Raw genomic sequence first — 23,416 nt, forward strand, 5'->3', positions numbered from 1 at the left:
TACGCTAAAGTTTGACTCTTTCTCTCAATTCTTCTTTTTAAAACAGTAAAAGACTTTAGCGTAAAGAGCGGGGCGTTGATGAGGAAGCAGCCTCTTTCATATACGAAGTAATTTCTGTTCGTTTTAAGTTTTAATGTCGCTCCTTACTTTCAGTTAAAAAAACTTTTTTTTTTTTATTTAATTTCTGAACGTTTTTGAATCAATGCATGTTTTGATTTTGGCTCTCCGCAGAGGAATAATCAAAACGAAATTTGTATATTTTTTTTGGGGGGGGGGGCTAAATGGCTTTCTCATAATTCTGATCGAACGATTTCGAGAAAAAAGAGCGGGGGAGGAAGCCTAGTTGCCCTCCGATTTTTTGGTTAATTAAAAAGGCAACTAGAACTTCTAATTTTTTACGAATCATTTTATTAGTAAAAGATTTACGTAACTTATAAATTAGCTTACGTAAAGAACTTTTGTATTCTCATGTTTTTATTACATATAAGAGGGGGTTCGCCCCCTCGTCAGTACCTCGCTCTTTACACTAAAGCTTTAATTTTATCCCAATTCATTAAGAATGACCCCTGAATCACAAAGGCCGTAGAATAAATAGTTAAAATTACTAAAAATACTTTAGCGTAAAGAGCGAGGTTTTAGAAGGAGGTGAGCCCCTCATATGGGTAATAATTTCTGTTTGTTTTAAGTTTTAATGCTGTTCCTTACTTCCAGCTGAAAAACTTTTTCATATTTATTTTTTAATTGTTTTTTTTTAATAGTGCTAGTAAATCCTGCTCTCCCTTCATGGAAATTTTCTTCTCCCATGACAAATTCTCGATGGAAAGTTCCCCCAGCATATCCCCCTCTTCTCAACCCCTCCCCCCAACCAAAAAAAATCCTATTGAAAACGCCTGTACACTTTTCAATAACCACTAATATATGTAAGCACTGGTCAAAGTTTTGTAACTTGTTGCCCCTCCCACGGGGACTGTGGGGGAGTAAGTCGTCCCCAAAGACATAGTTATAAGGTTTTTCGACTACGCTGAATAAAATGGCTATCTTAGAATTTTGATCCGTTGACTTTGGGAAAATAATTAGCGTGGGAGGGGGCCTAGGTGCCCTCCAATTTCTTTGGTCACTTGAAAAGGGCACTAGAACTTTTCATTTCCGTTAGAATGAGCCCTCTTGCAACATTCTAGGACAACTGGGTCGATACGATCACCCCTGGGAAAAAAAAAACAAGAAAACAAATAAACACGCATCCGTGATCTGCCTTCTGGCACAAAATGCAAAATGGTGTTATTTTCGTTAAGATTCTATGACTTTTTGGGGGTGTTTCCCCCTATTTTCTAAAATAACGCAAATTTTTTCAGGCTCGTAACTTTTGATGAGTAAGACTAAACTTGATGAAACTTATATATTTAAGATCAGCATTAAAATGCGATTCTTTTGATGTAGCTATTGGTATCAAAATTCCATTTTTTAGAGTTTTGGTTACTATTGAGCCGGGTCGCTCCTTTCTACAGTTCGTTACCACGAACTGTTTGATGAGGGGGTCGAATGATTTTACCAGTGGAATGGAATCGTTTTAAAAGGAATATTTTTTATGCTCCTTTTGGGGAGGGGTAGTTCCTCATATTAATCCCACGAGCCTTCCCCCTCCTTATCACTATTCCGTCTCTCTCGCTTCTTAGCAGAACTGCAAACCACGGAATAGATGAGAACTGTCTTGTAATTTTAGTTTTAACTTTTCAAAGAATTATTTTAAAATCAAGGACTTCGAATGCTGAATAATCTGTATCAACGAGTCGTTCGTTGAACATTAGTTTTTAAGCATACTCTTTCTTTCTTTCTCTCTCTCTCTCTCTCTCTCTCTCTCTCTCTCTCTCTCTCTCTCTCTCTCTCTCTCTCCCTCTCTCTCTCTCTCTCTCTCTCTCTCTCACTCTCTCTCTCTCTCTCTTTCTTTCTCTTTCTCACGCTCTCACGCACGTTCAAGTATGATACTTGTTTAATGGTGTTTAATTATTTGTTTTTCAGATTCAGGACTGCAGCATGGTATTAGAAGAGCAACCAGCTAAGATTATTGAAGCAATGAGACTTTTCTTGCAAGGGCTCGGTTTTGGTTAGTACTCCTCATTTCTTCATTTTCAGTTTCTTCATTTCTTCAATTTTATATCTTTGAATATGTAATCTTTCTGATTTTAACTATGGAATTTTGATGGACAATTTTGTGTTTAATATTCAAGAGATGAAAATATTATTTCAAAATCTGGGTTGAAGAATAAACATGCATTTGTTTTTATTGTGGAAAATCTTTGGCACCACTTCTGCGCACACTTTTTGGAATTTTTTTTGCATTCTTAATACACTTGTTAAACTTTTTTCGCCTTCCTTATTAATAATTTCACTTTCCGTAGTTACCCACCTGCGTTACCTACCCATTAAGCTTTCCGTAGTAACCCACCCACCCGCGTTACTCACCCATTAAGCTTCCTATAATTAACCAGCCACCCTCCACCCGCCTTACCCACCATTAACCTTTCCATAGCCCACCCCTACCCTGAAATGTTTGTCCGACTCGTAAAACCGTAACAAAAATCAATATTTAAAAAATTACGCGTTTTCTAAATTACTTTTTGTAAACCCCCTACCCCTGAAAGAAAATCCTGGATACGAGCCTGTAACCCCAAAACTCAGAAAGTAGGCTCTTGCTGTCTCTCTTATGCTCTCTGTTTCGTCATATTCTAATGATTTTTTTAAAGTTTTCCTTTGCATGTGAGAAATATATTTCTTCTGTTCGAAACTTGCGCTTATCTGTCACGACGTTGCTCACCCTTGGCTGCTATATGGATATGGAATTTGGCTTTTTTTTTTTTTTTTTTTTTTTTTTTTTTCTTTCTTTCTTGGTGGTGAACAAACCTGAAGGAGTGCCCTCTCAACCAAGTGCATTATTGTAGCATATCAGTGAAAATAAACCTAGCTTTTATTTGCTACATCCTTGTTATGCAAAAAATTCCGACCGTTTTACTGTTTATTTTTTCCCTTTTTCTTTTTTTTTCTACCAACCTTTTTTTTAATCGTAACAGTCCCTTTATAAGATGTTCTGTGATGTTTACCGCACCCAGTTTAAATTGAAAAGGCTCGCATGACTCGCTAATTCTGTCTTTCAATGTCTCATTTAGTGTATCTTATTTAGTTTTCAGTTTTCCTTTGTTTATCTTTTAGTTTGTCCTTTGTTTTATCATTTTTAGCCGTCCTTTTTGTTTCTTTTTAGTTGTCCTTTGTTTTATGATTTAGTGTATCTTATTTAGTTTTCAAGTTTTCCACACCATTTTAATCCGAGCAGGCTGGCATAACTGGCTATATCGTTCTTCTGACATCCTATTTAGCATCTTGTTTAGTTCTTAGCTTTCCTAGATACCCTAAATGGAGTACGCCGAATTGGCTGGTTAAGGGGACTCGATACCGTAAAAAATCACCCTATCTCGTCCCTTATAAACTTTTTCAATATATGTGGGAGAAATATTTAGAAATGATTGGCTTCCCCCTTTTTGTGCCAGAGAAGCATTCACTTTTAATCAAACCTAAATCACTACAAAGTGTAAATTTATTTTATTTTATTTATTTTTTTTATTCAACGTAGCGGAATTTTCTTTTCGAAGTTCAGGAGAAGTCAGTCCTTATAAATGTTCTAGTATACCTGCTAGGTAAACGCCAAAAATCAGCTAAAAGGAAATAAAGTTCGAGCAATTTGGCAGCTTTGGCCGTTCCCTGTGGTGTTACCTGCTTTGATTGAAAACTTTGCCGAATTGAAATTTGTATTGTACCAAAAAATGTCCAAATATACCGCATTGTACCAGGACCTCTAAATTGTATCAAAAGCGGTACAATTGTCCCACATTGGCAACTCTGATGGCGATGTGATGCTCTGGTTTCGACCAGGAGTACTTTGCGCGAGTAGTAACCGAAACACTTTTACTCTTTGACTTCTATTCTATTTATTCTATTCTTTGACTGTCAGTTATTGGCTGACGCTAAGATATTGGAAAATGTATTTAGTGGCTTTATCAATTCAGCCTTTGAAAGGCTCATAAAAAGTCTTATGTGAAATATTAAAAGCAAATCACATTCTTACTCAAACTTTCAAAATTCAAGTCAAACTTTTTAGCCTGGTTTCCTCAGAATTGCAAAATAGAAACAATTTAGTTGCTATGTATCGGAGTAATAATTTATTTTTTCGTTGTTTTTTTATTATTAATTGAGTACGGTGCTGTATTGAATTGCTTTGCATGGCTCTTATCCGTTTTTTTCCTTTTTGCACGCTAGCAGTTGCGAAATCACAGCGTCAACTACAAAATTTATTATAGAAGGTTGGTAATTTTACCTGTTGTTTTAAAGCCCTAAAACCTTGTGAATTGTCCTTGCCTAACAATGCTCAGCTTTGTTTACGTTAAGTATGCTGTTAACGTTACTGTTACTTTTACTGTTACTGTTACATAATTAACGTTGCTGTTAACGTTAACGTTAATTATGCTGTTAACGTTACTGTTACTTTTACTGTTACTGTTACATAATTAACGTTGCTGTTAACGTTAACGTTAATTATGCTGTTAACGTTACTGTTACTTTTACTGTTACTGTTACATAATTAACGTTGCTGTTAACGTTAACGTTAATTATGCTGTTAACGTTACTGTTACTTTTACTGTTACTGTTACATAATTAACATTGCTGTTAACGTTAACGTTAATTATGCTGTTAACGTTACTGTTACTTTTACTGTTACTGTTACATAATTAACGTTGCTGTTAACGTTAACGTTAATTATGCTGTTAACTATGCTGTTACGTTACGCTGTTTGTTACGTTAACTATGTTTTCCGGTGGCTTGCTTTAATTTTGCAATAGTCTTTCCTTTATTTTTGTAAATAACCAAGCCACCAGGGGGGGGGCCTATTTCAACTAGGGGAAAGTATTTCCCATGTAAACCCAAGTAGCAATTTTTCTGTAGAAATTAGACTAATATTCATTATGACGTTTTCGTTTTTTAGTTAATTTAGCACAGTGCTATATTGATTAGCTTTGTGCTGCTCTTACCTGCTCTTACTGCTTTACTGCATCCTTTTTGGATTCTAGCAGTTGCATTAGACCGTTACTGTTTCTCTTAAATAACAGTGACACAAAAGTCTGTTTCATCTAGTTCTCAAGATAATAGGCCGAGGAAATATTTTCCTTTCGAGACCAAACACCGATTTTCCTCTGATCTACTACTGCTGCTACTACTAATTACTCACTGCATCACCAAGCCACCTGAGGCCAACACAGCTATGCACACTACGCAGCTACAATACAGCTCCTTCTCTAACCCAATCTATTCAAGGCCTCCCTCTTTACACCCTCCCAGGAAGTTCCCATTTCCTTTAAATCTTTATTTGTGACATCCTTCCACCCCAGACGAGAACGACCTGCTTTCGCTGTAGTCCCAAACGGTTGGCCAAAAAGGATAATCTGTCATCCTTCATCCGCAGAACGTGGCCTAGCCATCTCAAACTTTCTTTCATTATAGCCCAAGAATTTGGGATTGAACCATATTTCTCGTGTAGCCCACTGTTTGAAATACGGTTAGTCAACCGGGTACCCAGAACAATCCGTAGGCAATTTCTCTGGAAAACATCTTGTAAATTTTCGTCCGCCTTTCGGAGCGTCCATGCTTCAGAGCCATATTTGACCACTGTCATCACTGTTGCTTCCAATATTATAATCTTAGTTTGCAGACTTATCTTCCTATTCTTCCAAACCTTTTTAACTGTGAAATAACACCCTGAGCCTTAGCTATTTTACTTTTAACTTTTTCACTGTTAACAGCGTATTCACTAATAATACTACCAACGTAAGTGAAGCTGCCCACCTGATCAATCTTTTTGTTACCCAACGTCACCTTTTCATCTTCACTTATTCCTAGCCTTAGTGACTTAGTCTTCTTAACATTAATTTTCAAACCTATTCTAGCACCCTGATCTCGCAAAACGCTAAAAATTCATTCACTTTGCTTATACTTTCATCTAATATGCTTAAGGCCGGACGCTCCTCCAAAAATTATACTGCCTGTTAGTTCTTTTTCAATCGCGGCATATCACACAAATACTCATGGTTATCAGATTTCACTGCCGTCATTAAACTCAAGGGGTTTCTCACTGAAAATTACGATTATGTATATTCATTCTTCGTCATTCGACAAGTAAATAGGAATATTTATTTGGAAAAGAACTATTATTCGAGGAGAAAATTAGAGAAATTATTATTCGAGATTTTTTTTTGGAGGAGGGGGGTTCAGCTCTTACGAAAGAAATACCAGGAAAACACAGGAAAATTAAACATTTCGCTGACAAAATTAAGCATTATACAAATTTAAGGTGGGTGAATCCCTCGCCTCCGTGTGTGCCTGTGGTCTGGTCTTCATTATTTGCCAGGAGACGCGGTATAAAATTGTGGAAATTACAAATAAAAAGTACATATTTTCGGGTTTTTACTTCATGCAGACCTATTTAGAAAAATATAATTTAAATAATTGCTCGCAGCGAAGTGACAAATTTATTTCATTTTATCAAAAAGTTCGTGGTAACGAACTGTACTAAGGAGCGACCCGGCTCAATAGTAACCAAAACTCTAAAAAACGGATTTTTGATACCAATAGCTACATGAACAAAATCGCATTTTAATTCTGACTTTAAATATATGAGATACCTATCTAAAATTACGAGTCTAAGAAAAATTGCCTTATTTTAGAAAATAGAGGGAAACACCCGATAAAAGTAATAAAACCAAAATTACACCCTTCCGAATCAGCCTGTCAGGGAACCCTACCATGGAAGTGTTAAGCTTCTATCAGCAAAAATATGGATTTTTTTTTCCAGGGGTGATTATATCGAACCAGTTGTCATAGAATGTTGCGAGCGGGCTCATTCCAACGGAAAAGAAGTTATATACAAATGAATTATATATAAAAAATGAAGTATATAGTACCCTTTTTAAGTGATCTAAAAAATTGGAGGGCACCTAGGCCTCCTCCCACGCTAATTATTTTCCCACAGTCACCCGATTAAAATTGTGAGATAGCCATTTTATTCAGCATAGTCGAAAAACCTTATAACTGTGTCTTTGGGGACGACTTATTCCAGCAGAATCCCCGTGGAAGGGGCTACAAGTTACAAACTTTGATCAGTGTTTATATAGTAATGGTTATTGGGAAATGTACAGACGTTTTCAGGAGGATTTTTTCGTTGGGGGGGGGGGGGGGTTGAGAACAGGGGGTTATGTTGGGGGAACTTTTCATGGAGGAATTTGTCATGGGGAAGAAAATTTCCATGAAGGGAGCGCAGGATTTTCTAGCCTTATTTCAAAATAGAGCAATACAAAAATAAATATGAAACAGTTTTTTCAACTGAAAGTAAGGAGCAGCATTAAAATTTAACACTAACAGAATACAGAAGTTCGTTACGTAAGCTAACTCGTAAGTTACGTAGATCTTTTACTAGCAAAGACGTTCGTAAAATATTAAAAGTTCTAGTTGCCTTTTTAAGTAACCAAAACATTGGAGGGCAACTAAGCCTCCTCCCCTGCTCCTTTTTTCTCAAAGTGATTCTATCAAAATTATGAGAAAGCCATATAAATATGAAATTTCGTTTTAATTATTCATCTGTGGAGAGCCAAAATCAAAACATGCATTAGTTCAAAAACGTTCAGATATTAAAAAAAAAAAAAAGACATGTTTTTAACTGAAAGCAAGGAGCAACATTAAAATTTAAAACGAATATAAATTAATTCGTATGTGAAAGGGGCTGTTCCCTCCTCAACGCCCCGCTCTTTACGCTAAAGTTTTACTCTTTCTCTCAATTCTACTTTTTAAAGCAGTAAAAAACTTTAGCATAAAAAGCGGGGCGTTGAGGAGGGAGCAGCCCCTTTCATATACGAAGTGATTTCTGATCGTTTAAGTTTTAATGTCGCTCCTTACTTTCCGTTAAAAAAAACTTTTTTTTATTTAGCTTATCCATACGGGTTCATTAAAAAATATTCTAAAGTTCGATTGTTGCTTGAGTATTTGTATATCTGAATTTGTATTCGGATAAGACTGTAATGACACATGGTAACTACCCATACCTAGCACAGTTGGATATATATAAACGGTTCTCGGATCTCCATACTTCTTGGCAACCTTTCGTCGACAATTTCGGGTAACAGTGCCTCAAAATAATTTTTTTTTTAGATTTGGCAGCATTTTGTTAGACCAGAATTCACGGTCACGACCAATCTTTTCATAATATAATTCCTCTTCCCCTAAAAATATTACAAAGTATACAAAATCAATGTCACAACATTCCAATTGCATTTGAATTTGGTAATAGTAGTCATGTGTTTTTTTCAGCTTTGTTTCACTATTAACTTTCTTTTCTAGACATGTATTTTTTTACGCGCTATCCACTCTTCCAATGTAAGCCCTTTTGCTGTCAAAGGGCACTTCACCTCCAAAAGAGCCTTCTCACCCGAAGGAAAAATTGCTATCCCGTCCGGACTGGCCCCTAGAAACCCATTCCTTGTGAATGAAAAGCCCAGCAGAGTTCACAATGCAACCCATTTTCTTTGCAAAAGCTGCAATAGCTACAGGCTCATACATCTGACCATGCTCCATTGCCTTTGTTTGGCGGTTTCTGGGATACAGCAGCTGCCGAACTAATGAGCCCACAGTCTTCAACCGCCTTTTACAAACAGCACCAGCTATGGAAGCTGTAATTCTGTTTTTTCTGTATTCTATCCAGCTATTATCGATAGAATTTCTCTCAAGCCTAGTGGCTTCTTCGATACTGAGGATATCTCTTGCAGTACATTGGAGACGAGTCAAAAAATCTGTTTTTGCAATTTCGAGCGCACTGCAATCAAGATCCGGAGCAGTTGCGTTCGAGCCGTAGTTTTTGTCTGCTCCGGTTGGCTCCCTGATTTCTTTTGAAGGGAGTTTTGTGGAAGCATTAGTGAAAAGGCGCTTATTAGCAGACAGTTTTTTACGTCGAGCAGTAGTCATGGCCCGCTGTTGTGCAAGTTTTTTCAACTGCCTACTTGGTGTAGATCCTACAGTTCTTCGAAATATTTCAAGGCGAGCTGAGTGACCTTTCGTAAATCGGATTCCTGCTGCTTTAACACGGGTGGTATATCGCGCACTTTGGCTAACCATGATGTTTTTGCCACCTATAAGCCTTGCAACTATGCTCATAAAATATTCTGCCAGGTTGCTCGTGTGGTTTCCTATCAGTAGACGAGCCCTTCTGGTCAGCGTATCAAAGGCTGAATACACATGGCTGAGAAAGATGTTGCAAGGGGTGTCTTCAGGATTGACCTGTAGAACTTTCCCGGAGAACGAGCAGCGTGTAGGACAAAATCTATGGTCGCCACGGAAAAAATGTAGAGGAGCCTTCAGCGCACTGATGAGATCCTTCACGCTTTTCTTTTCTGTGGTGGCACATGCAATTGCATTTCTGGCAAAATCACACATTTTCTTTATTATTGCGGCACTAAGAAATCTTCTGCATTCGGCATTTTCATGCTGCTTCTTATATAGTCTGTTTTTCAAGCATTTGCACTCATGATTAGCACACTCAATTTTTCTACATTTCTGCCATATGGTACCCTTGCTATAATTTCAGAATGGGTACTTGAATCGCCGTCGGCAACAAATCGAGTATATCTTAGATTGTGCATGGATGTTGCTATTCGGAATGCGTCAACTAATATATCTGACTCCATACCTGTACTGGGCCCCTGCCAGTTCATAAAACATGTATGTTCAGGAACAGATCTATTTACTTGATGCCTGTATTTCACGCAAGTACAGCAATATTTGTTCCTAATTCCTAGATTTAAGAGTTTCTTCGAATAGAAACCTATCACCACTCCACAGCCTGAGAGTGCACGATATCTATTCCCATAACTTGGTGTACACCAGCTTCCATCAACTATAACACATGTCTCTACAGCTCCATTTGGGTGAATTTTCTCACCTGCTTCCAGTGCCATCCTTCGCTCGGTTTTCCCATTTTCGATAAGATAGTCAAAGAGAAATTTTTCCAATTCTACGCAAATTTCTTTCTCAAATTTCGTAAAAACTTTTTGAGACGGGGTATTTATTCCAATGGTAGAGAAAAGTTCTTGAACCTGGGCGTGAGTCATTCCACCATCTATTGCACCAACCACTACCTCTTTGTTGACACTTACTGTTCCTGTTTCTGTTTTGTGTTTCTTTCTGATAGTATTCACACTATCAAAATCAGTCCTTTTCCGTTTTTTGACTACGGTTTTCGTTGAGTCTTTTTTTTTAAGCCTTCTAGGAGCAAGGGGTTTTTCTGTGTGAATTGTGGCTTCCTCATGACATGATTCGCATTTGAAGATGGGTCTTGAGCGCAATCCAGCTCTATGTTCTTTAGAAAACATCATATTTGAAACCAAATTGATGTCTTGGCACCTGTAAATAAAATGCTAATTGGTTGTGAGGAAGTAAAATAGTAAAGTAGCGATTTTATTGTTTTGGTAGAAAGGAAAGTGCTATAGCTTCAAAAAGGATAGGTAGTATGTAGAGTAGTGAGCGATGTAGGGTAATCAAAATATGAAATAAAATATAAAATATAGCTAGAAATGGGCGAGAAATGGAAATTATACGATCTAACCGAAACTTTGTTGTATTTCATTGTCAGATTAAACCACCCAATTTTATTTATGTATGTAACCAAGCCAAAAACTGTCCTGGAACTACCAATCAGGAAAGCCAAGTATTTCAAAACTTTACAAAATCCTTTGGGGCATGACAGGAAATGCCCTCTAAACAGACCAGTGTCGATTTACCAAATTCCAACGGAAATTACTAACCAAATTCCAAGAAAAATTAAGTCTCACTTGACTCCCTAAAATCAAATTCAAAGTAAAAATCCGTGCCCCAAATTCAGTTGCATCTCAACTATCATTTAAATTTTTATTCGAGTAATTCACAAAGTTCTTATTAGTACGATTAAAAATACCAATATGCTTTTATGAATTAGGAGGATCAAATTAGCTAGTTTATTTCTCAAATCCTTTAAAGCCTTTGCAGACATTCTTTCAGAACCTTTATCCGTACTTTTTAATGATTAGATAAAAAAACAAGTATTTTAAATGAAAGTAAGGAGTAACATTAAAACTTAGAACGAACAGAAATTATCCCGTATATGAAAGAGGCTGTTTCCTCCTCAACGCCCCACTCCTTACGCTAAAGTTTGACTCTTTATCCTCTACTTTTTAAAACAGTAAAAAATTTAGCGTAAAGAGCGGGGCGTTGATGAGGAAGCAGCCCCTTTCATATACGAAGTAATTTCTGTTCGTTTTAAGTTTTAATGTCGCTCCTTACTTCTGTTAAAAAAACTGTTGCTTTTTTTATTTAATTTCTGAACGTTTTTGAATCAATGCATGTTTTGATTTTGGCTCTCCGCAGATGAATAATTAAACCGAAATTTTAATATTTATTTTTTTGTCTAAAGTGCTTTCTCATAGTTTTGATCGTTTGATTTTGAGAAAAAATGGAGCGGGGGAGGATGCCTAGTTGCCGTCCGATTTTTTGGTTACTTAAAAAGGCAACTAAAAATTTTAATTTTTTACGAATCTTTTTATTAGTAAAAGATATACGTGACTTACAAATTAGCTTACGTAACTAACTTCTGTATTCTCATTTTTTTATTGCGTATACGAAGGGGCTCACCCCCTCGTTAGTACCTCGCTCTTTACATTAAAGCTTAAATTTTGTCCCAATTTCTTAAGAATGAACCCTGAATCACAAAAGCCGTAGAATAAATAGTTGAAATTACTAAAAATACTTTAGCGTAAAGAGCGAGGTATTGGGAGGAGGTGAGCCTATCGTATGCTTAATAGTTTCTGTTCGTTTTAAGTTTTAATGCTTCTCCTTACTTTCAGTTGAAAAAAGCTTTTTCATATTTATTTTTTCATTATATTTTTTTTTAAATAATAATAGAAAATCCTGTCCCCCATGACAAATTCCTCCAAGGAAAGTTCCCCCAACATATCCCCCTCTTCTTCGAGTTACGAGTTTGGAAAATAAGGGGAAACACCCCTAAACGTCATAGTATATTTTTTTATTTTTCAAAATGGCAAGTTTTTTTTTGTTAAATTGAGACTTGTGAGACAGAGTCAAACTTTAGCGTAGAAAGCAAGGCGTTGAGAAGGGAACAGCCCCTATCATATACGGAGTAATTTCTGTTCGTTTTAAGTTTTAATGTTGCTCCTTACTTTCAGTTGAAAAAACTTGTTTTTTTTTTATTTATTTCAGAATAGCGCGACTCATTTTTTCCGCCGATTGATTAGCTTTCGTCATAAATTAATACAGAAGTAAAAAGTGGGGCTATTTCAAAATGTAATGGGGAAATATATAATGGGCTATAAACTGTCGCTTAAAGAGGGGCGAGGGGTGGGGTATAGCAAAGCATTCGCTCTTAGGAATAGTATAAGTAGCTACTTATGGTTGTTTTAAGTTCTTTTCTGAATTTTTAGGCCTTCCTTCAAATGTGCCCATCTCCTTATTTTTTACCAAAAATATAATTTAAAAGATCTACTGTTTAATACTGTAAAAACTTTAGCGTAAAGAGCGGGGCGTTGAGGAGGGAACAGCCCCTTTCATATACTGGGTAATTTCTGTTCGTTTTAAGTTTTAATGTTACTCCTTCCTTTCATTTAAAAATAATCGTTTTTTATTTAATTTCTGAACGTTTTTTTAGTTAATCCATGTTTTGATTTCGGCTCTGCGCAGATGAATAATTAAAACGAAATTTGAATTTTTATTTTTTTGGCTAAACGGCTTTCTCATAATTTTGATCGAACGATTTTGAGAAAAATGAGCGGGGAAGGAGGCCCAGCTGCTCTCCAATTTTTTGCTACTTAAAAAGGCAACTAGAGCTTTTAGTTTTTTACGATGGTTTTCATTAGTAAAAATGTACGTAACTTACGAATTAGCTTACCTAACGAAAATCTATATTCGCAGGTATCTATTACGTATATAAGGGGGGCTCGCCCACTTGTCAATACCTCGCTCATTACACTAAAGCTTAAATTTTGTCCTAAATCCTTAAGAATGACCCCTGAATCACAAAGGCCGTAGAATAAGTAATTGAAATTACTAAAAAATACTTTAGCGTAAAGAGTGAGAGATTAGGAGGAAATGAACCCCTTATATGTGTAATATTTTTTGTTCTTTTTAAGTTTTACCGCTGGTCCTTACTTTCAGTTGAAAACACTTTTTCATATTTATTTTTTCATTGTTTTTTTAAATCATGCTAGAAAATCCTGCCCCCTCCCATTCATGGAAAATTTTCCTCCCCATGACAAATTCCTCCATGGAAAGTTTCCCCAACATAACCTCCTCTTCTCAACCCCTCCTTTCAACCAAAAAATCCCACTGAAAACGTCTGTACACTTCCCAATAATCATTACTATGTGCAAACACTGGTCAAAGTTTTTAACTTGCAGCTTCTCCCATGGGGACTTTGGGGGAGTAAGTCGTCCTGAAAGACATAGTTATAAGGTTTTTCAACTATGCTGAATAAAATGGCTATATCAGGATTTTGATGGCGCTAGAACTTTTCATTTCCATTTGAATGAGCCCTCTCGCAAAATTTTAAGACCACTGGGTCGGTACAATCACCCTTAGAAAAAAGAATTAAATAAATAAACACGCATCTGGGATTTGTGTTTTGGCAAAATATACAAAATTCTACATTCTTGTAGATAGGAGCTTGAAACTTGTACAATAAGGTTCTGTGATACGCTGAATCTGATGGTGTTACTTTCTTTAAGATTAAATGACTTTTAGGGGGGTTCCCTCATTTTCGGAAAATAATGTAAATTTTCTCAGGCTCGTAACTTTTGATGGGTAAGAATAAACTTGATGATGAAACTCACATATTTAAAATCGGCATAACAGTGCGATTCTTGAGATGTAACTCTTGATATCAAAATTCTGTTTTTTAGAGCTTTGGTTACTATTGAGCCGGGTCGCTCCTTACTACAGTTCGTTACCACGAACTGTTCGAAATTACCTCTACCTGTAAGTTCGCTTTATGTTGGAAAAAAAATGATAAAAAGAAGTTTTTTAACTGAAAGTAAGGAGCAAAATTAAAGAACAGTGATTACTCCGTATATCAAAGGGGCTTTTCCTCCCTCAACACCTTGCTCTTTACGCTAAAGTTTGACTCTTTTTCTTAAGTTTACTTTTTAAAACAGTAAAAAACTTTAGCGTAAGGAGCAGAGCGTTGAGAAGGGAGAAAACCTTTTAATATACAGAGTAATTTCTGCTTGTTTTAAGTTTTAATGTCGCTCCTTACTTTCAGTTCAAAAACTTGTTTTTTTTTCATTTTATTTCTGAACGTTTTTGGATTAATACATTTTTTTTTGTGTTTTTTTTCTGTTTCTCTGTTTGCCATTCTGGCATGTCCAATGAATTGTGGGACAGAATAGAGGCAGTTGAAAAAACGTGTCTAAGAATTATTTTCAAACAGGGTAAAGGGCCTTACATTTCCCTTCTTCGGAGAGCAAATCTAGTCACCCTTAAGGAAATGAGAGTACAAATTTCCTTATTATTTTGCCAACAATATCGTGCATAACCCTTGTACTACTTCTCCTTTACCTAGTGAATATTTACCCACCCGCCACGTCAGGGGCGGATCTAGGATTTTTTTTTTTGGGGGGGGGGGGTGTACATGAAAGGTTACTCCGATAAACTTGTGGACAAAGAAATACCAACAATTTAAAGGGAACTGCAACAATTTCTAAGTCGTGGGTAGGTAGTGGACATGGACTTTAATTTAATTTAATATAAAATCTGATGAGTTCTATTGAAATTAAAGTCAATTAGAAATATTGATACAAAAAAAGTAAGTTTACAAGAACCACCTCGCCATAAAACACAATAGCGAAACAACTGCCGACTATTCTATATAAGCTTTAAATTGTTGGTAAAACCAACAATAGTGAAATTAAACTAACCTAAGTAGATACCGTCGGAGCGTTCTGTTGTTTTGGGATGAAAATATCTTTAAAAGTTATCGAACATTCTTTCTCTATAGCAGAAAAGACAATTATCAAGAATTAATAAGGTACAAGTTGTATTAATTGCAACCCAGAACAATTCCCCATCCTAATAATTTTGATAGCAGTAAATCAATGACGTAAAATGAAAGACAAAGAAAAAACTTACATGTGGCGAATCACGAGCTTTTCATAATTCTCAAAAAGGTAAGGCAGATCCACAATCCAGCGTGAGCCTTTTAGAAGGTCTGACCCCAAATTTCTTCCAGAAGTGATAACTTTCAACACAAAAAGGGAATTTGTTCCAATTCCTTTGGAACTTGATTCGTCGTGAACCGAAGCATCCGTTAAGTCTTCTAACATATATTTTGGTAAACGCGGTCTGCCTCTAGCCCGATAATTTAATTTCAACTTTTCACGATGGGCCTGCACATTTGGCAAATGGAGCCCTCGTATATTTCTTTTTTTGTCCCATGTTACTGTGGTCAATAACAAGAACTATATAAGAACTTTATTAGGGTTTTGACCATTTTATCGGGCTTCACTTACTAAAGGGTTGAATTGTTTCTTGGAAAGGCCTTGGACTTGAGACTGGTCATTTGACTGCTTTAGTATGGGTAATTTTTATTGGGGTTGGGTTGTTTCTTGGAAAGGCCTTGGACTTGAGACTGGTCATTGACTGCTTTTGTAGTTTGCTTTGGTAGTTCTACAGCAAGACTCGGGTTTTGCTATAACAAATTTAAATATTCTGGGGACATTTTGTTTCGTTCATTAGTTATTTTGTTTCATTCATTAGTTATTAATTAGCTTGTTTTATATATTTTTAATTCTTATTTCAGTACGAAGATTATGCAAAATTGTACTTATACTACAATACATAAATTTGTCATGAATTTATTTTAATTAAACCAAAACGATAGATCAATCTTTTTAAAATAAAACCATTGCTTCTTATTCGGCCCTTGTGCTGTTTTTAATTTATCTCTAGGATTAGACGCAGCTTATCCTTAATTATTTATACAATACAATTTTCTTATATATTCATTAACCGGCAGTTTGGTGTCTGCACCTTACTTCTTCTCTAGACTCTGTAGTCGAGCAGTGTCAAGTTTCCTGATTGGGAAGATATATAAAGAGCTGAAGCAATTTACACGCAATGTTTAGAGACTTTCCCATTTTAGGGACTACTGGTCCCATAGAATTTCATATAATTACTTTGTCTTTGATATATTTTGCTATTTTATATTTTGATATATCTTGCTTTGCCTTTGAGGGTTCTGTTGCAAATTCGGTCTAAGTTTTTCTTCGTCTTTTTTCCCTATCAGTGTAGACATAGTACTCGCGCCTGAAATATCTGTTTCGTCAATATGATCGGAAACACCCGATAGTACGTGATGCCTCTACGCTCAAAGCAGTTTTGTATGTTGAAGTTTGACCCCGAAACTCCTCCACTGAGGAGGAGGAGCTCCATTCAGCTCCATTGAGCCATTTTCTTCGTAACTCCGATGTCACTGACAAGCCCATCCAACAGATTACTAACAGATTCTTGTTGAAAGCTGTGTTTTTGTTTGCTATCTATGGAGGAGAATAAATTGTCAAAAAACTGGTAAAGTCAAAAGGGAGATGGAAAAAACTAGGATATTGTGTATATATATATATATATATATATATATATATATATATATATATATATATATATATATATATATATATATATATGTATATATATATATATATATATATATATATATATATATATATATATATATATATATATATATATTAGTATAATATAATAATGATTTGTTTATGCTGGTTAATATTTCCGAAAAAAATAAAGTGATTGAGAAGAATCAGTTGATAAGTTTCTATTTAATTTTGAGAAATAACAATATTAATTATTCCGCCATGATTAGCAAAATTAATTGACACTCCACCATTCTAATTTGTCCTGTCCTCATCTCTTTTTCTAAGGCAAATTCATCTCATATGCTTAGCCAGGATGTTATCTCAAAATGAACCCAAACAAGGAAAAGTGTGTTTTAACCATTGTTTTACTAGAAAGTGACTAATAATATGAAACAATCCTATTGGAAAAGTTTCATGTAAATGTGAACCCTCCCTTTGGCTAGATCGCTTCCTCACATTGCCTCCACCTTTGTTTCCTTGCCAAGAAAAAGGATCTTTAGTATATTCTTAATTTGGTATAGCTACGTGCAGTACAGCTTTGTGTAGCTACGTGCAGTGAGCCTTAGTACCTTCAAAAGTCATAATCTAGTTTTAAGACAAGATATAGTAAAATCCAGAAAAATGTTTTTCACGTTGTAAACGGGCTACTGTCCTAAAATACTGCCTCTTTCCGGAGGCTTTCCTACGATCATTGGTGCTCTTGAAGATCCAGGATTAGTTAGCATCACCGAATCACCAGACTCACCTCGCCCAATTTTCTCTGGCTTTTATTGTGATTTTTCACATAATTTAAAGTATCAAGGACAGTGAATATGAAATTTTCCATGAAATGAAATGAGTTAAGTGAAAACCTACGCAACCACATAGGGCTTAAAATTAAAAATTGCGAACTCTTTTTTTGATGAAAAATATCTTTATATGCAGTTCTGTAGTTGTTGGTAGTAGTGGGTGCTTAAAAAAATAAATAAAAATATCGAAAAATATTCAATGAAAAAAATCAACAAACAATAATGGAAAAAAAAAATAGCACCAAACAGTTTAAGAAAATTTTTATTTTTCTTGGAAGGTCTAGTAGTCTATGTGTTTCAACAGATGTCAAAAGATTGCTAACAGATTTTGCTCGTTTGTATTCACGGTTCAACGTGGCAATGCTGACGAAAATATAGCATTGCCCTAAGAACTTTGTAATTTAAAAACAAACAAAAGAAAAAGCTTAGAAAAATTTTTGTTTTCAGGAATAAGCCTAAGAAGAGTGCAGAGAGGAAACAATTGTTTTATTTTAATATCTTGGTACTGTAACTTTTTTATTTCGGATTAAATAAAAAAAAAGTTTTCTCAACTGAAAGTAAGGAGCAACGTTAAAACTTAAAACGAACATAAATTATTATGTATATGGGGGTATTCTTGCCCCTAATCAATACCTCGCTCTTTCTGATAAAGTTCGAATTTTGTTCCTATTCTTTAAAAATAACCCCTGAATCACAAAGGCCCTTTAATTTGAACAAATAGCTCTTTTGAATTACTAAAAAAAAACTTTAGCGTAAAGAGCGAGGTATTGACGAGGGGGCGAACTCCCTCATATATGCAATAATTTTGTTCGCTTTAAATTTTAATGTTGTTCCTTACTTTCAATTTTAATTTTTAATCTTTTTTACATAATGCTGAGAAATCCGGCGCCTCAGTCAAGGAAAAGTTCTCTTCCATGAAAAATTTCCATGGAAAGATCCTCCCACGTAACCTGCTCCCCCGATCACCCCCCCCCCCCACTGCCAGAAAAATCTACCCTTAAAACATCTGTATACTTCCTAATAATAATTCTTATTCTTCGTAATAACAATTCCGTATTCTAGACGGATGACAATTCTTATACTAAAAAATCAGGTCATACAAAGAGCGATTTTTTCTTCAGTCGGAACACAGATGCTAACGAGTTATTTACATAAACTTAATCAGTCCTTTGTTTTGCTTTTCTGTTTAATTTCTTTTCTTGTCCTTACTAATTATTATGTTTTGTTTGTAGCTATCAATGTATCCCGCAGGAGGTTAACAAGCAACGCCTCTGAAGGTAATTTTATCATTATATTTTATTCTACTTTTTACTTTTGCTTTTCGCTTCTGCTTTTCTCTATTTTTCCTGAGTGTTCCATACTGGTTTTATCTAGTAAATATTCTGTCATGCTGAGCAATTTTGTCTTCATCTAAATGTTCTTTTTTTTTATTCGTTACAATTGAGTTTCGTAGTTCCGCATTCAGAACTATGACAGGGAACTTTTTAAACGAACTATTTTTTTTTTTACGAAAAAAATTCACATACACAGACATGAAGGCAAATGAACACAAACGAACAAATTCGGACATTGAAATATAATTCCATAAAAACAGTAACCAAATGAGGAATTCTGATTACTTACTCCAATTCAGCGTTAAAAGCTACATGAGAAATACAAAAAAAAAAAATGTTTTTAAACCAGTACAGTGTAATGTGTGGATACAAATGTGTTATTTGACAAATTAAAAGCAAGAATTTGGTTGACGTATGTTAAGGAATGAGTTGAGTGTTGAGTTAGGGTTAGCGGGTTACATGTGTTTTCTTTCATATCATTCCCTGGTATTAGGAGGGGATGTGGTTTTTCAAGTTTTTGGTTAATAGTCGATATTAATAAACTAAAACAAGAAAGATGCAAATCTATTGAATACTAAATGTTAATTTTAAGAAGTGTAAATAATCGCTTTCCGGTCAAAATTTTTTCAATGTTTTAAAGATTAGAACATGATCTTGGTGGGCTAAACTTCCAGTGATTTCCAAAATTCATATTTTTACTTTTACTTTTTACTTTTCTTACTTTAAAAAAAAAGACATCCTACTGGGGAGGAGGAAAGGAAGGGAAGAAGGGAGGAGGGGGTAATTCTATACAGGGGAAGGGGATTCCCCACGGAAAGCATTTTTCTTGGATAGAAAAGTTTCTGAGGAAATTTTTAAGGGACATTTTATAAAAAGAATGGAAGGGGATTCCCTGTCATGGTTCAAAAACGGTCGGAAATTAAATATAATAAAGTTTTTTTTTTTCAACTAAAAGTCAAGAGCAAAACTAAACATTAAACGAACAGAAATTATCCCTTTTGTGGAGGCCAGTGAAACTATGGTTGCCTGTGACATAACCATTCGTAAGATAATGAATAAAACAGAGCTTTTGTTCGTTCAGTGTTCTCAACAGTCTAACCTCCTCCTCTACGAACTGCCTCCTCTGCGAAACCTTGTCCTTACCTCCTCCAAGTAAAATGTATATTTTTGAGCTTATTCCTGAAAGCTGTATTTAATTTTTTGTACTTAGAAAGTAGAACTGTTCCCTTAGAAGATAAAAGCTTGCTTGAGAGTGGTTATTTACCCTATTATTATTCATTGGGTTTCGACGCCTAATTGAATTCCTGTTTCTTTTCCTGATATTCCTGATATTCCGGAATTGATATTCCTGTTTCTTGAAGGTGTTGACCAAGAACAAACTGAATTTATAGTCAGTCATTATTTTACTAAGCCTTTGAAAAGGTATACAAGGAAAATTAAACACCTCTAATGCCTTAGCTTATGTGGCCTGACAGGTAATTAAAAAAGAAAAAGGGGTGTGGAGAGAAAAGGAGATTGGAATTAGGTATGTGAATGAACTGAACATGTTATCTAATAAAAGGGTAATGTGGGGTGGAGATAGATTTTATGACGCAAGTTTTATAAAGCTCTAATAAATTTAAAATTTGACCAAGCAAAATTGTCATGAAAATTTAAAATTGCCGAAATATCTTAAGTATTAAGGTTTTCTGTTTTTTCGAGATTAAGAAAGATAATTCAAGGATTAATGTTGAAGCAAAAAGAGTTCTAATCATGGTTGCAGTGCTAGCTACAACCTAGCAAAGGCTAACTACAGCCCATAGTTACCGAAAATTGAAAAAAAGTGTTTAAAAAAACTGGTAAGTGAGAAAAAATTATCACTTTTTACTCTTTCTGTTATCTCGACTAGTCTTTATAGTAAAATGTTATTTGAAAAACAAATGTACGGGAGTTCCGGAAAATAGCTTTCGAAATATAGTTTCGAAAAAGTAGTTTTTGAAAAAAAAAGCTTCGAAAAAGAGATTGGAATTAGGTATGCGAAAGAGCAGAACATATTATATAATAGAAGGGTAATGCGGGGTGGAGATAGGTTTTATGACCCAAGTTTTATAAAGCTCTAATAAATCTAGAATTTGACCAAGCAAAATTATCAAGAAAATTTGAAAGTACCAAAATATCATGAATATTAAGGTTTTCTGTTTTTTCGAGATTAAAAAAGATAATACAAGGATTAATGTTGAAGCAAGAAGAGTTCTAATCATGGGTGCAGCGGTAGCTACAACCTAGAAAATGCTAACCACAGCCCATAGTTTCCCAAAAATTGAAAAATAAGTGTTAAAAAAAACTGTTAAGTAAGAAAAAGTTACCACTTATTGGTTATTCAGGAATGGTAACTATTATCTTGATTAGTCTAAATAGCAAAATGTTATTAATAAATGTATTTGAGTTTAGAAAAAATAGCCAAAAACGCTTAAAAATGGTGCCGGATCAAAACAAAAAGTATAACATTAGAATTGCTACTACTACTACCAACTCGGTGCAGCACCAAGCCGGTTGAAGCCAAAACAGCTACACACGCTCCTCTTCCACCCCCCATCTCTTCAAGTCCTTCTTTACACCCTTGTAAATAGAGACGAAGCACTGCCTTTCAATCATACACATAAAAAACAAGAAGAACAATAGGGAATTCTATTCGCGAGACAAGGGAGATTCTAATTTGAATGAATATTTCGACCCTATGTCCAAGGGCAGTTCTCAGCAAAACATGAATCAAACAGTTCGTGGTAACGAACTGTAGTAAGGAGCGACCCGGCTCAATAGTAACCAAAACTCTAAAAAATGGAATTTTGATACCAATAGCTACATCAAAAGAATCGCATTTTAATGCTGGTTTTAAATATATAAGTTTCATCAAGTTTAGTTTTACCCATCAAAAGTTACGAGCCTGAGAAAATTTGCGTTATTTTAGAAAATAGGGGGAAACGCCCCCTAAAAGTCATAGAATCTTAACGAAAATCACACCATCAGATTCAGCGTATCAGAGAACCCTACTGTAGAAGTTTCGAGCTCCTATCTACAAAAATGTGGAATTTTGCATTTTTTGCCAGAAGGCAGATCACGGATGCGTGTTTATTTGTTTTTTTGTTTTTTTGTTTGTTTTTTTTTTTTTCCCAGGGGTGATCGTATCGACCCAGTTGTCCTAGAATGTTGCAAGAGGGCTCATTCTAACGGAAATGAAAAGTTCTAGTGCCCTTTTTAAGTGACCAAAAAAATTGGAGGGCACCTAGGCCCCCTCCCACGCTAATTATTTTCCCAAAGTCAACGGATCAAAATTCTGAGATAGCCATTTTATTCAGCGTAGTCGAAAAACCTTATAACTATGTCTTTGGGGACGACTTACTCCCCCACAGTCCCCGTGGGAGGGGCAACAAGTTACAAACTTTGACCTGTGCTTACATATAGTAATGGTTATTGGGAAGTATACAGGCGTTTTCAGGAGGATTTTTTTGGTTTGGGGGAGGGGTTGAGAAGAGGGGGATATGCTGGGGGAACTTTCCTTCGAGAATTTGTAATGGGAGAAGAAAATTTCCATGAAGGGAGAGCAGGATTTACTAGCATTATTTAAAAAAAAACAATTAAAAAATAAAAGTGAAAAAGCTTTTTCAGCTGGAAGTAAGGAACAGCAATAAAACTTAAAACAAACAGAAATTATTACGTATATGAGGGGCTCACCTCCTTCTAATACCTCGCTCTTTACGCTAAAGTATTTTCGGTAATTTCAACTACTTATTCTACGGCTTTTGTGATTCAGGGGGTCATTCTTAATGAATTGGGATAAAATTTAAGCTTTAGTGTAAAGAGCGAGGTACTGACGATGGGGCGAATCCCCTCATATATGTAATAAAAACATGAGAATACAAAAGTTCTTTACGTAAGCTAATTTATAAGTTACGTAAATCTTTTACCAATAAAAAGATTCGTAAAAAATTAAAAGTTCTAGTTGCCTTTTTAATTAACCAAAAAATCGGGGGGCAACTAGGCTTCGTCCCCCGCTCTTTTTTTCTCAAAATCATTCGATCAAAATTATGAGAAAGCCATTGAGCCAAAAAAAAAATATGCAAATTTCGTTTTGATTATTCCTCTGCGGAGAGCCAAAATCAAAACATGCATTGATTCAAAAACGTTCAGAAATTAAATAAAAAAAACAAGTTTTTTCAACTGAAAGTAAGGAGTGACATCAAAACTTAAAACGCACAGAAATTACTTCGTATATGAAAGAGGCTGCTTCCTCATCAACGCCCCGCTCTTTACGCTAAAGTTTTTTACTGTTTTAGAAAGAAGAATTGAGAGAAAGAGTCAAACTTTAGCGTAAAGAGCGGGGCGTTGATGAGGAAGCAGCCTCTTTCATATACGAAGTAATTTCTGTGCGTTTTAAGTTTTGATGTCACTCCTTACTTTCAGTTGAAAAAACTTGTTTTTTTTATTTAATATATAAAAGAAAAGTGACTTACTATAAAATACAACCATTAAAACTGTAATTAAA

General features: G+C 35.3%; 1 protein-coding gene across 19 annotated transcripts in view; it reads left to right on the plus strand.

Annotated features, from left to right (window-relative positions):
• The window catches only part of LOC136027968 (protein NDRG3-like), a 221,938-nt gene that overhangs the window by 161,874 nt on the left and 36,648 nt on the right, over positions 1-23,416 (plus strand). For 13 of the 19 annotated variants that reach the window (XM_065705440.1, XM_065705445.1, XM_065705443.1 and 10 more), the window contains 2 exons: positions 2,017-2,101; positions 18,793-18,837. In XM_065705440.1, the coding sequence (XP_065561512.1) occupies positions 2,017-2,101; positions 18,793-18,837 (130 nt within the window). Of the gene's footprint in view, positions 1-2,016; positions 2,102-4,305; positions 4,350-18,792; positions 18,840-20,220; positions 20,232-23,416 lie in introns of those variants that run through there. The other 6 variants (XM_065705449.1, XM_065705453.1, XM_065705456.1 and 3 more) reach the window with 4 other exon arrangements.

The sequence above is a fragment of the Artemia franciscana genome, chromosome 6 (assembly GCF_032884065.1).
Source record: "Artemia franciscana chromosome 6, ASM3288406v1, whole genome shotgun sequence".
NCBI classification, from domain to species: domain Eukaryota; kingdom Metazoa; phylum Arthropoda; class Branchiopoda; order Anostraca; family Artemiidae; genus Artemia; species Artemia franciscana.